Source organism: Chiloscyllium plagiosum, unplaced genomic scaffold, assembly GCF_037043375.1.
Source record: "Chiloscyllium plagiosum isolate Xiang-an unplaced genomic scaffold, Cpla_swu_hap1 HiC_scaffold_29, whole genome shotgun sequence".
Classification (NCBI taxonomy): domain Eukaryota; kingdom Metazoa; phylum Chordata; class Chondrichthyes; order Orectolobiformes; family Hemiscylliidae; genus Chiloscyllium; species Chiloscyllium plagiosum.
In genome coordinates, this window is record NW_028270167.1 from 10,283,647 (window position 1) to 10,298,659 (window position 15,013).

The window sequence follows — 15,013 nt, forward strand, 5'->3', positions numbered from 1 at the left end:
GTGGTGCATGTATAGAAAGAGCTGCCAGAGGTAGTGGTGGAGGCTGGTACAATTACAACATTTAAAAGGCACCTGGATGGCTATGTGAATAAGAAGGGTTCAGAGGGATATGGAAATGGAATTAGATTTCTGGTCAGCATGGATGAGTTGGACCGAAAGGTTTGTTTCTGTGCTGTACATCTCCAAGATTCTATGGCTGTAAGCAAAACTAGTTCCTGGTTAGATTGTGTTAGAAGTCAATTCCTTTGTAAACATTATTTCTCATTCACTCTCGTATGGGATGTAGGTATTTCTGGCGAGGCCAGTGTTTGTTGTTCATCCCTAGGCACTATTGAACTGAATGGTTTCCTCGGGCCATTTCAGAAGGCTGTTAAGAGTCAATCACATTGCTGTGGGTCTGGAGTCATGTGTGAGTCAGACCAGCTAAGGATAACAGATATCCTTTTCAGCAAGCCACTATTGAACCACTTGGGTGATTATTACCACCAGTAGAGGCTGTGTGTTCAGCGTTAGACTAACTTTCATTACAGATTGTGTTAAATTCAATTTTCACCATCAGCTACATCGGGATTTGAGCCCTTGTCCCCACAATATTAGATTGAGCTTCTCAATTATGAGCTCAGTGACATTACCATCACATTTCCAAATGTCTGAAAAATTAATTTTCTAACCATCCATAAAATCTCACAAACCAACACATTTGATAGTTTGAAACGAGCACAGAGAATGCTGGAGAAACTCAGCAGGTCTGGTGCCATCCGTGGAGAGAGAAGCAGAATTAACATTTTGGATCTGGTATAACTCTTTGTCAGAACTATTCTGAAGAGTCATACCAGACTCTCACACTGTGGAGGTGCAGTGTGGGACTGGGATGAACAAAGTTAAAAATCACACAACACCAGGTTATTGTCCAACAGCTTTATTTGGAAGCACTAGCTTTCAGAACGCCACTCCTTCATCAGATAGATAGTGGAATAGGATCATAGGACACTATAAATTCTGTGCCCTATGATCCTGCCCCACAAGCTACCTGATGAAGAAGCAGTTCTCCAAGTGGTTATACTTCCAAATAAACCTGTTGGACTATAACCTGGTGATGTGTAATTTTTTAACTGTCTCTTCACAGGTGCTGCCAGACTTGCTCAGTTTGTCCAATATTCTCGGTGTCAGTTTCAGATTTCCAGCATCCAGCACTATTTTGCCTTTATATTTGATGGTTTTGTTCACCGGGGCTCCTTCCGATGCAATGTTTATCAAACTAGTGCAATAGACCACAGAGGCTTTGATTTACATTGGATGCAATTTTTGTGCTTAAAATTCCACAAACATGGGGATAATCCTTCAGGGATTGAGTGGTTGGGTAGAGTCCGTAACATTTTGAATATGGACAACTAAAGGAGCAGGTTCAATGATAGGATTGAATCTTCTTCTGTGACTCCTAATTTCCTTCTTTGAAGCAGGCCTTGACTGTTTTGACTATGATTGTGTGTGGCTTTTCAGCAGACACCACTCAAACAGAGTTCTCATTTAACCTGCAGTTGTGAGTATCCTTTTCCATGACCTGCCCTGAAATTGAAGTGATGCTGAGCGCATTGTAGGCTTTAGCTTGTTTTCATGGGAGCTATTAGGGGTATGGAACTCTGCCACTTTATTTCGTCAGAGCTACCTCTCTCCTTGCTCCAAGGCTGACCGACTGGATCACCTTGCTGAAAAGAGTCTGAAATGGGAATTTGAAATTCAGTTTTTCAAACTGCCTCAGCGTTAAAAAGTTTTAGTTTTGCAACATGTGCAGAAGAATCAGCATGTAAAGCAGTTGCTTTTAAAAGCATGCAATGAAGATTGAGGCACTATGATAGGGAAGGGCACTTTAGTAATGTGACAATCCATGGAGTTTCTGGCATCAATCTTAATCCTGATTAAACCGACAACTAAAATCGTTGAACTGCTCAATATTTCCATTCTTTCATTGCTGCCTTAGAAGGTGTGTTTAAAGGGTTTTGTAACTAAATCTTTACCATCATAATCCAGCAGTTTACATCATCTATACTTGCTAAATGCCATGACCCATGTTGGGCAAATGCTGCTGTTTGTCCCTACCATTGGCACTCACATCCCTTGTCCCCCCCCCCCCCCCCCCCCATTAAAAGCAGTTAATAATGATTGATTGACTGTTGTCTCATGTACTGAGATACAGTGAAAAGTGTTGTTTTGTGTGCTATACAGACAGGTCATACCATATAAAGTGCATCAGGGTAACAGAATAGAGTGCAGAATAGAGTGAATTACAGCCACAGAGGAGGTGCAGAGAGAAAGAGACAGATCAGAATTAATTTGAGAGGTCCTTTCAAACGTCTGATAACCATAAGGAAGAAATTATTCTGGAATCCATTAGTACATGTATTCAAACTTGTATATCTTCTGCCTAAAAGAAGAGGGTGGAATGTACTGCTGCCTGTAATTCTGTTTGACTTCGCTTTGTAGCCCTTTCTGTAGTGTAAGCCTTGTCACAAACAATGGCTGTCTGGGTGGTTGGTCTGTGCCTCAGGCTTAGTTTGGTATTGTCTCTTGCAGGACAGTCAATTGAATTGATTGGCACTCCATGCATTACCTTTAGAACTCATTTCCTACATTACTGACAAGGAGTAGCAGCATGAATATAATGTATAATCATCACTGCAGCAACTCCAAACCTGTGTCCTCTACCCTCTGGAAGGACAATGACAGCACGTGTATGGGAACAGCACCACCTTCAAGTTGTCCTCCAAGTCACACACCATCCTGACTTAGAAATATATCACTATTTGTTCAGTGTTGCTTGGACAAAACGATGGAAATCCTTCTCCAACAGTACAATCGGTGCACCATATGACATAGACTGCAGTGGTTCAAGAAGGCAACGCATCAACACCTTCTTAAGGGCAATTAAGGATGGACAATAAATGTTGGCCCAGTCAGTGACACCAAATCCCATAAAAACATAATAAAGAAGAGCCACATGGAGTTGAGTCTTCCTTTTCCTCCTAATGTCCCACACTAATTAGCTACTCAGAACTGCAGATGAAGAACCCAACAAGGTACCAGAGAGTGTTTAACGTTGGGAGGAAGTCCAAATGAGAGGGGGCAATGTCTACTCATTGTCCAGTGGACAGTGATGAGTACAGTAAGCTTGGCAAGATAATCAGAAAACCCAAACTGAAGAGGAGCAGAAAATCACTGAGGGGAGTAGGAATACCGAGAACACATTGCTGTTTAATTGGAGTTTGGAAATTTAAGTCTGGAAGAGTGTGCTGCCAAATCTCTTCAAGCACTTTGCTATATAATTACGACAGCCGTGGTTGACAAAATCTAAGGTAGTCTGCTCTATCAGCAATAAGGAACTTTCAGGCAGAGTTCATGCAAATCTATTTTATTTGCAAGCAGGATAATAGATTGCATTGGAAAGGGCACATTAAGTGGAGAGCAGTGCAAGGAGTCGGCCAGTCAATGCTAGATAAGCTATAAGTAATTTCACAGCCAATGGCCACTTACATTATACTTTGACAACATCTTGTTTTCTGGATCAATATCAGCTCCAGGAGGGTCCTGTGCTTTATTGATTGAACTGTTTCGCACAGTGCCTTTCTTCCCACCTCATGTCTGATGCTCAGTCATGACAGCAAAAAGCATTCCTTGTATTCAGTCAATGTACTGTTGATAGCGGATGAATAAATAATGAGAACAAAAGGCTAAAATCTATCAGGATCCTGATCCAGAAGTAACAGGCTGCATTCTTGTGAAAGAAAGAAGAAAGAATTTGCTTTGAGCTGTAGGAAGCAGACGCTCATGAATTTTTGAGAAAATGAAACAAAACCGGAAAATTGTTAACGTTTAGTCAACTTGTGAGTTGAGGCTGGTTGTCCAGACAAAATTGGAGAATCAATGGGCCACAGTTTCAACGATGTTTCACTTCCCCAAGTTTAACAAAGCTTAGTCTCTTTTCTGTCGTGAGTGGTCAGTGAGGGGAGAGGGGAAGTTGAAATGAATTGAGGGCAATTCTCTTGCACTTTTTGCCCTTCTGTCACACAGTTTCAGGACTGAGGGTAGTTTTACGAGAGTGCATTTTCTATCCTGTGTGCTGTTCATCAATACATTTTATCAGAAGTTCATGTTTTTGAATCTGAAAATTATTCTTGGTATGTGCAAAGAGCTATAAATAGGTTGAAGTTATTCTGTCCTGATCATTGATACCTGACGTGCATACTCGATTGCCGCCCATGTTTTATCCTGGCAGGGCATTTACAAAAAGGTGTATGCACAGAACTTTGAGTAAGTGCAATGAGAACTTTCCGATGGTGTCAGGTGATTCAACCCTATAAATAATATTTTAGGTAAGAAGACCCCTAGCCATCTTCTCAGAGAGGAAAAAGAGCCCCTCCTTGAAAATCCAGTGCAGTAATGAGGGAGCCCTGCACTGCCTGGGGATGTCACTTTTTAGGCAAGGCCCTGTTTATTCTTTGCAGTGAACACAAAACATCCCACATTGATACTTTGAAGAAGAGCAAAGGGGTTATCACTGGTGTTCTGGTCTTATCCTTTGCAACAGCACTAACTTAAATTATCTGCTCATTATCATGTTGCTGTTTGTGGAACCTTTCTATCTGCAAATATATATACAATTAACAGCATATTTAGGACTAGCAAGTCTTACTCAAATTGAGAATCAAAGGTGCTACTTCGCTAAATGCTGCTCAAAGGGACTGTATCTTGGGAAATGATGATCTGAATGGGTTGCCACCATTACCATCAGCAATATAAAGGGCTGAGGGAACTGAGCTTAAGGAGCAGAGAAGATCACTGTCATAGCAGACCAGGAGTTTCATTTTGAAATGTGCTTCCTGTCATTTAATGCATTCCCCCAGCCCTCTCAATTGTTCTGCCCTCTTGAATGATGGTGGTTTCACGTCAAAGTCTGAGGCATTTGGAAATGTGCCAGCAGCTGGAAACATCTTTCATTCCTTTTCTGAGGCATTGGGTCAATCACTGCACTGAAAATGGAACTGCATCTCAGCAAGCTCTTTAACAAAATCAGAAATTGCTGGCAAAATTCAGGGAGGGAGCAGAGCTAACCTTTCAAATCCAGTGAAAGCTCTTTGTTGATCGGTTCTGTAGGTGGGCTTCATCACAATGCCTCTTGCACCCTCCTAGCTAGCCTGCATTCTCTTTACATCATTGCCCATGGAGAGGTTTTCTCTAAGTTTGGATCGAAACTCCAAGTGTGACACTTTGCAGGGAGGAAGTTGAAAGAATTGGAAGAAAAATTGACAGTGGCTTTCCATTTTCTGTTTAATGGAGAATGTCAAATCTATGTCGCCCTCCACTATTACCAGTGGCATAGCGCATGAATCTGCAGGGTCCTTTGTTTATGTATTAGGGTTTGGATGAGCCATAGTAACAAGGCAATGTATACCCCCACCGCCACTTTCCCGCCCCACTGCCTTCTGCCAATCCTCCATTCCCAGGACGCAAAATACATTAGTGTCCTTTCTCACTCCGAGGATGAAGAATGGCTTTCCTGAAAGCAGTATTTGTTTTCCTAAAGTAAGATTAACTGCCCATTTCCAATGTAATCTGCTGCCTTCAGTTACTGGAGTACAGTCCAGTTCACTTGGGGCTACGCTCTGGAAGGTTTTATGACTGTAATCAATGTAGCTCGTGTAGCAAGCTGCATAGAATGGCCTCTCTAAGCACAAAACAAAGGCAGCAACTATTCTGTGTACATTAAAGTTTATGGACTCATTATTAATTTTATTACTAATTAAAATATTTAATGCAAACAGGACATGAATAATTTAATTCCCCATTAGCCAAACAAAGGTTGTATCAGCTGATTCAACAACTGGTCAGAGCCTGATCTTAGACATGAGATTTCCCAATGTATGGAATTCTGAGACCTGTTCTTCAGACTTTGACATCCTCTTTAATCTTATAGTTCAAGCACAGGGATTTGACCAGGGGACATAAGAACATAAGCACTAGAAGAAAGGGTAGGCCGTCTGGCCCTTCGAGTCTGCTCCGCCATTCAGTAAGATCATGGCTGATCTTTTTGTGGCCCTAGCTCCACTTACCCACCTGCTCATCATAACCCTTAACTCCTTTACTGTTCAAATATCTGTCTATCTTTGCCTTAAAAACATTCAATGAGGTAGCCTCTACTCCTACACTGGGCAGGGATTTCCACAGGTTCATAACCCTTTGGGTGAAGAAGTTCCTCTTCAACTCAGCCCTAAATCTGCTTTGTTTCGAGGCTATGCCCCCTAGTTCTAGTTTGATCCACCATTGGGAACAATCTCCCTGCTTCTATCTTATCCCTTCCCTTCATAATTTTATATGTTTCTATAAGATTCCCCCCCCCCCCATTATTCTAAATTCCAATGAATATAGATGCATTCTACTCAATCGCTCCTCATGAGCCAACCCCCTCAACTCCAGAATCAACCGAGTGAACCTCCTCTGCATCCCCTCCAGTGCCAGTACATCCTTTCTCAAGTTGGACAATATGAATCAGGTTAAAAATCTCACAACACCTGGTGTTGTGTGATTTTTATCTTTGTCCACCCCAGTCCAACATCAGCTCCTCCAAAATATGAATCAGAAGAGAGAGCATTTCTAACATTTTAAAATAGTGAATGAAAATGACGGTAAGATGTTAAGAGCAGTAGAAGGCCATTCACACCATCAGTTTGGCTCTGCCATCCAATGAGATCATGGCAGATCTGATAATCTTCCACTTGACTTTCCTGCCTTTCCCCCATAACCCTTGATCCCCTTAATGAGTGCATTCTGTCTCTCTCCTCCTTTAATATTCTTGATGTGGAGATGCCTGGGAGATGTTGGACTAGGGTGGACAAAGTTAAAAATCACATTATAGTCCAATAGGTTTATTTGGAAGCACTAGCTTTCAGAGCAAGGAGCAGCGCTTCAAAAGCTCGTGCTTCCAAATAAACCTGTTGGACTATAACCTGGTGTTGTGTGATTTTTAACTCTAATATTCTCAACAGCCCAGCCTCAACACCCCTCTATGGTAAAGATTCACTACCCTCAGAGAGAAAAACATTCTCCTCATCTCTGTCTCAAATGGGTGACCCCTCACTCTGAGATGATGCCCTCTGGTTGTAGACTCACCAACAAGGGAAACAACCTCTCTGCATCTACCCTGTCAAACCCCCTAAGGATCACCTCAAATTCTTTGATCCTCTAGTGAATACAGGTCCAACCTTCTCAAATCCTCCTCATATGCAAACCCCATGAAATCCAGGAACAATCTTGTGAACCTTCACTGGACTGCCTTCAATGCCAATATACCTTTACTTAAATAAGGAAGACAGAAATGTTCATGGTTTTCTAGATGTGGTCTGCTTCTATATTCCTATTTTTACTTCTCTATTTTTATACTCTTTTCTCTTTGAATGAAAGCCATTATTCAATTTGCCTTTCCTATTACCCACTGAACTTGTTTGCTAGTTGCTTTTGTGATTTGTACTCAAGGGCTTGCAAATTCCTCTGAGCTGCAGCTTTCTGCAGTCTTTTTCCATTTAAATAATATTCAGCTTCTCTAATCTTCCTGACAGACAGATTATAAACACAAAAGAACCAGCATAAGTACTATGGGCTGAATGTCTGATACCGTTGTTCTGAGTGAAAACGGTGTGGAAGTGGTGGTTTCCAATTCATGATTGCTCATTGTGTGCTAATTTCCACAGGCACCCATTTCACCCCCAATCATGTTCTTAGAAATCCTTCAGCAAGGCAATAAACCCCTTTCCATTCATTGTCTAACCTGGTGTTTCGGCTTTTATTTCAGATTAACTAGATGGGCTAATTTGAGTGCCCTGATTAGAGTGGTGATGGAAAAGCACAGGCAGCATCCGAGGAGCAGGAAAATTGATGTTTCGGGCAAAAGCCCTTCATCAGGAATGAGGGGCTTTTGGCCGAAACATCGATTTTCCTGATCCTCGGATGTTTCCTGACCTGCTGTGCTTTTCCAGCACCACCGTAATCTTGACTCTGATCTCCAACATCTGTAATCCTCACGATCGCCTAATTTGAATGCCCTGCTCTCGCTTATGTTTTATAATCTAGATGCTTGTGTCTGTCGCTTATTCCCCTTCCAGGCATGTCAGGTTGCTTTGTAAGCTGCAACATTCTCGTGCCTCTGTTAAACCAATCTGATCAAGCTAAACTAAGGCGAAATTGGAAAGACAACAGGGTTTTCATTAGTTCATGGTAGGATAAATGAGGTTGCTATCTAAATTTATCTGAAAAAAGATGGAAATTATGAAACAACATTATATTGATGCTCAGGTTGTTTGAGGTAATTTGAAGCTGAAATAAAAGTGAGCTGGACAGAAAAGAACACCGTCTCCTTGGAAATAAAAACTGCAGTGTATTTAGATAATTAACAGTGATCTTTAGTTTATTCCGCTCAGTTACCTAAAATAAGGTGAGCTCCTTAGGAGCCATAAGACCATAAGGCATAGGAGCAGAAATTAGTCCATTCAGCCCATCAAGTCTGCTCCATCATTCAATCATGGCTGATAAGTTTCTCAACCTCATTGTCCCACTTTCTCCCCATAGCTCTTGATCCCCATAAGAACCACCTCCACTTTCTGATTAGAATGTGCAAAAGATGGCAAATAGCTACAACTTTCTGGAATCCCCCAACCTCAGCTCATTGTTTACTCTTGTACTTTGTTCCCTCCAGCTTTTTTAACATGCTAAGTGTTGCAGAATGTAGAGTGTAGTCTGTTTGGAGAAGGTGAACCCCCCAGGTTTGAGTCCTGCTCAATTCTGAGGGAGCACAAGTTGCCTCTGGGCCCCATGGTTGGCTGACAGTGTCATTTCTGTTTAGAATAATATGTAAAATGTAGAAAGAAATTAATGCAATTGCAGAGATACCCAAATAGCATTGAAGGCTGTCCAATTGCATTGCATATTGAGATAATTATCAGAGTACTGTTCCTTGATGTGCAGGCAGATATTGGAAGGCAAAGAGCTAAATTGATGTGTTCATTACTGTTTCAGTAATTGTTTAATTGATTTGTTAAAAATTTAGAAAATCCTACCCCGGAATTACTAATGTCAATGGACAATGTCTGAGTGGCCTTAGTGTTTTATTTAGATTGATTTAGAGACATCTTTGTTGAACAGTATTGTGTGGATATTAAATTTTCTAACTACTTGACCAATCCCTTTTGCTTCTCGCAAGCAACAGGCAAAAACACCAAGTGATGTTCATTTCATGAGGTTAAAAATCACAGTACACCAGGTTATAGTCCAACAGGTTTATTTGGAAGCACTAGCTTTCAGAGCGCTGCTCCTTCATCAGGTGGTTGTGGAATAGCTAGTGCTCCGAAAGCTAGTGCTCCCAAATAAACCTGTTGGACTATAATCTGGTGTTGTGTGATTTTCAACTTTGTATGCCCTAGTCCAACACTGGCATTTCCAAATCATTCATCTCATGAAGCTTGATTTAGGCTTCCACTCTCTGTTCACTCTGGTGGTGGGTTCATTAGATTAATTCAGGTCAGGATTGAAATGTATCGCCTGAACATATTTTAAAGACCTTAAATGTAGGGTTATGCAGGGTACCTATTATTGAGTGGGAGAAAAGTGCTATTTAATAGTTATTCTCTTCTCTGTCATTGTGAACTTAAAGTCAAGAGGCAAAAGGATGCACAGGTAAGCAGCTGCTTGAGGGAGAAGCTTGCGTAATGATAATGACATTGGGCTAATAATTGAAAGGCTCAAACTAATGCCCTAAGGACATTGGTTCAATCAATAAAGAAACCTGTAAAGTGAAGCTATTTCCAATAATGGTGACCATGACAGCTGGCATGAATTGTTGTAAGAATAAACCTACTTCACTAATGCCTTTGAGGAAGGAAACTACCATCCTTACCAGTCTGGACTACATGTGACTCCAAGCCAACAGCAATGTTATTGACTATTATACACCATCTGAAATCGCCCTGGAAGCCACTCAGCTCTAGGTCAATCAAGGGACAGCCAACAATGGCTACATCCCATGAGAAATAAGACAAAATCTGATTATACTTCCCCTGAGATATGTAAGAGCAGCATGGGGCAATACTTTTGAGTATTTCCCTCTCTTCTTGTGGGAGGACATTGGTTTTGGAATACTGCATGCAATTCTGGTCTTCATGCTATAGAAATGAAATTGTGAAACTTGAAAGGGTTCAGAAATGATTTACAAGGGATGTTCCCAGCCAGGGTTTGAGGGTTTGAGCTGTAGGGAGAGGCTGAATAGGCTGGGGATCTTTTCCCTGGAGCGTCAGATGTTGAGATGTGACCTTATAGAGGTTTGTAAAATCATGGGGGTATGCATAGGGTCAGTCGCCAAGGTCTTTTCCCCCGGGTAGGGGAATCCAAAACTAGGTTTAAGGTGAGAGGGGAAAAATTTAAAAGGGACCTAAGTGGCAACGTTTTCATATAGAGTGGTGCGTATATAGAATGAGCTGCCAGAGGAAGTGGTAGAGGCTGGTACAATTGCAACATTTGGATGGGTATATGAATAGGAAGAGTTTAGGGGGATTATGGTCAAATGCTAGAAAATGGGCCTAGATTAATTTGGGATATTGGGTCAGCACGGATGAGTTGGACCGAAAGGTCTGTTGCCATGCTGTACGCTCTATGAATCTATGGCCCAGCTCAATTTAGCAGCAAAGATGTGGGAGATCAACAGGGTTGGGACAATTTGGTAATTACTGTCCCAGAAGTTGTGTCCAGATTGCAATGCCTCAGGGACAGTTTACAATTTTCAAAGTGTTGGTAAAGGGAGCCTGCACACCTCTGATTTAATGGCCTATTGAACACTTTTAGGAGCTTATTGCTAAGTACAGAATGGCAAGAATGACATTTTTACAGGAACATTGGCAAACTCAGCCTCTCGTGCATACTTGCATTATCAGGTTTATTGTCGGGGCATCGGAATATTTTTATTAGTTGAGAGCTACTGCTCCATAAGTCTATTGGTGGTAGGGGGTTGAATGCTGTAAGTCTTTTGTTCCTGCATGAGTACTTTACTTTATCTTGACCTCTGAGGAGCATGCTCTCTTTAGCAAGGCACTGATGGCAAAAGTGAGGTCTGCAGATGCAGGAGATCAGAGATGGAAATGTGTTGCTGGAAAAGCGCAGCAGGTCAGGCAGCATCTAGGGAACAGGAGAATCGACGTTTCGGGCATTAGCCCTTCTTCAGGAATGAGGAAAGTGTATGTGTATGTTATTTAGTTTAGATTTGAGAAATGCAGAGAATAGGGTAAGGTTGTGGGGATAGGGTAAGGAAATGGGGATAGGGTAAGGAGTTGGGGATAGGGTAAGGTTGTGGGGATAGGGTAAGGAAATGGGGATAGAGTAAGGAGTTGGGGATAGGGTAAGGAAATGGGGATAGGGTGAGGAGTTGGGGGTAGGGTAAGGAAATGGGGATAGGGTATGGGGTTGGGTTTAGAGTAAGGGGTTGGGGATAGGGTAAGGGGTTGGGGTTAGGGTAAGGAGTTGGGGATAGGCTGATGGCAAACCCAACACTTATCACCCACACCTATGTCACCTTAATGAGGTGGTAGCGAGCTGTTTTCATTGGCCATGCCAGTCCATGTGGTGAAGATGTTTCCACAGCGCTGGTTGTCAGGATGTTTTAAGCCAATGTAAGGCAGCCGTAGGCCCCACAATAGGCACTATCTGTCTTTGCTATTTGTGCCAGCTAGGCCCAGCTCCTGAATGTGCATGGTGTTACATGAATGACACAATTGCAACATAGGTTTACACCTGGATTTTATCCAGGCATTCAGTTCCCTACCCTATTTTTAAAAGCTGGCCCATGATATCCGCTGATGCAAAAATTGGGACTTGAAACTCTTTCCTTTTTGATATAGTTTACCTCCAAATCACACAGCACCCTGACTTGGACATGTATCCATCATCCCTTTATTACCAAAACTCCCTCTCAACAGAGCTTTGGAAACATGAACTGCAGTGACCCAAGACGAGAGCTCTCTATCAACCTGTGGAAGCACAGTTGCTCAGTGGTTAGCACTGTTGCTTCACAGCACCAGTGACGTGGGTTTGAGTCCAGCCTTGGGTGACTGTCTGTGTGGAGTTTACAGAGTCTTCCTATGTCTGTGTAGTTTTCCTCCAAGTGATTCACTATCCTCCCAGAGTCCAAAGATGTGCAGGTTAGGGTGGATTGGCCATGCTAAGTTGCCGCATAGTGTTCAGGGATGTGTATGTTATTTAGTTTAGATTTGAGAAATGCAGAGAATAGGGTAAGGTTGGGGGGATAGGGTAAGGAAATGGGGATAGGGTGAGGAGTTGGGGGTAGGGTAAGGAAATGGGGATAGGGTATGGGGTTGGGTTTAGAGTAAGGGGTTGGGGATAGGGTAAGGGGTTGGGGTTAGGGTAAGGAGTTGGGGATAGGCTAAGGAGGTGGGGATAGGGTAAGGAGGTGGGTTTGGAAGTGATGCTGTTCGGAGGGTCAGTGTGGACTCAATGGGCTGAATGGCCTGTTTGCATACTGTCGGGTTCTATGATTCAAGGGGTGCTACAGAATGAAAATAAATGTTGAAATTAACACAGTGCCTACATTCCATAAATAAATATATGCATTTTATTTAAAAATAAATAACTTTGTATTCAACTCTGTGCAGTATAACTCTTGACTAATCATAGTGACACTAGTTTAGCCATTCATAGGACAATGATCAGCTTCTTTGGTCCCATCACCTGCTTCAGTAGGGTCTGTTACTTATTTTGGCTTTCATAATTGTGTCTTTCTTCACTCCAGTCCCAGCAATGATTACTTCTCACCCCAACACCACCATTGCCATTAAAGGCCAGAACAAGGAACTTAATTGCACAGCCCGTGGAGAACGACCAATCATTATTCGTTGGGAGAAGGAGGACACAGTTATTGACCCAGACAGAATGTTCCGATATTCAGTGGCTACAAAGGATAACGGGGAAGAGGTTGTCTCGACTCTGAAGGTAGGTTTTTCTTTTAGTTGTTCATGCAACGTATGCATCACTGGCTAGGGCAATATTATTGCTCATCCGTCAATCCCTGGAGAAGGTGGTGGTGCTGTCTTTTTGAATTGCTGCAGCCATTAGGTTATAGGCAGATCCACACTGCTGATATGAAGGATTTTGGCATAGTGACAATGAAGAAACAGTGATTTAGTTACAAGTCAGATTGGGATGTGGTTTGCAGGGGAGCTTGCTGGTGGTGGTGTTCCCGCATATCTGCTGCCCTTATCCTTCCAGGTGATGGAGGTTGTGGATTTGGAAGGTGCTGTTAAAGCACCTTTGGTAATTTACTGCTGCACATCTTGTGGATTGTGTGCACTGGCGAAGACAGTTGAAAGTTGAAGATGATAGATGTGGTGCCAATCAAACAGGCTGCTTTGCCCTGGAGGGTGTCAGGCTCTTTGAGTGGGCCTGTACTTATCCAGGCACATGGGAAGTATCACACTCCTTCCTTATGTCTTGTGGACAAGCACTGGCGAGGCAGGAGGTGATTTATTTGTCCAAACACCCTAGTCTTTGATTTGCTCTTGTTGTCACAATATTTATATATCTGGCCATTCAGTTTCGGGTCAATGGTAACCCTCAGCACGTGATAGTGGGGAATCAGCAATGGCAATGCTATTGAACATCTCTTGTTGAGGTTGATCCTCTCATATTGATCCTCTCTTGTTGGAGATGGTCTTTGCCTGGCACTTGTGTGGCACAAATATTATTTGCCTGTTATCTTCCGAGCCTGGGTGTTGCCCACATCTTGGTACATAAGAGCACATAATACTTCCATTTTGAGGAGCTGCAATTGGTGCTGAACATTGGACAATTATTAACGACCATCCCCACTCCTGACCTTATGATGGAGGGAAGATCATTAATGAAACAGCTGAAGTTGGTTAGGGCTGGGGTACTACCACTTGCAGTGGTGTCCTGGGGCAGAGATGATTCGCCTCCGTCAACCACAAACACCTTCCTTTGCATAAGGTACAACTCCAAACAGCAAAAAGCTTTCCCCCTGATTCACATTGATTCCTTAATACCATACTTGGTCAAATGTCAAGGGCAGTCATCCTCATCTCACCTTTGGAGTTAGCTCTTTTGTCCATGTTTGGACCAATGCTGTAAGGTGGTCAAGAACTGTGTGCCCATGACGTAGGCCAAACAGAGTGTCAGTGAGCAGCTTATTCAAGGGAAATTGACAGCAGTATCGATGGGGTCTTCCATCACTTTACTCATGATCAAGTGTAGACTGTTGGGACAGTAGCTGATGCTGGTTGGTATCGTCCTGCTCTTTAGTACAGAGACTACACTTTGGAAATTTTCCACATTGTTGGGAGATGCTGTGTTGTAGCTGTACTGGAACAGCTTGGCTAGGGGCACAACTAGTTCACTGGATGCCTTCACAGCATCCAGTTACATTTAAATGGATGATCTAATTATTCAAAAAAATATATTGATATTATAGAACCTCTACGGTATGGAAACTGGCCATTTCATAGAATAGGATCATAGACTCCCTCCATCATGGAAGCAGGCCATTCAGCCCATCAAGTCGACACCAACCCTCTGAAGAGCATCCCACCCCTCCACCATATACTGTAACCCTGAAGTTCCCATGGCCAATCCACCGAGCCTGTACATCTTTGGACTGTGCGAGGAAAATGGAGCACCCAGAGGAAACCCACACAGGCGCAGGGAGAACATGCAAACTCCACACAGACAGTGACCCGAGGATGGAATGGAATCCGGGTGCCTGGCGTTGTAAGGCAGCAATGCTGACCACTGAGCCACCATGCTGTGGCTGTACAATGATGTGAATAAAATGTTTCAGTAGTAGGAGAGTCCAAATCTGAAAGTCATAAATATGAATTTTTGTCACTAATGAGTCCAACAAGCAAATTAGGAGAAATTCCTATGCCCACAAAATAATTAAACTGTAGAACTTGCA

The 15,013-nt window shown here is 42.6% G+C and overlaps 1 protein-coding gene across 1 annotated transcript in view; it reads left to right on the forward strand.

The window, feature by feature from the left end:
• Positions 1-15,013, forward strand: part of dscaml1 (Down syndrome cell adhesion molecule like 1) — a 586,372-nt gene that overhangs the window by 418,843 nt on the left and 152,516 nt on the right. The window contains exon 12 of the mRNA XM_043676579.2: positions 12,836-13,035. Coding sequence (XP_043532514.1) covers positions 12,836-13,035 — 200 coding nt within the window. The remainder of the gene's footprint in view (positions 1-12,835; positions 13,036-15,013) is intronic.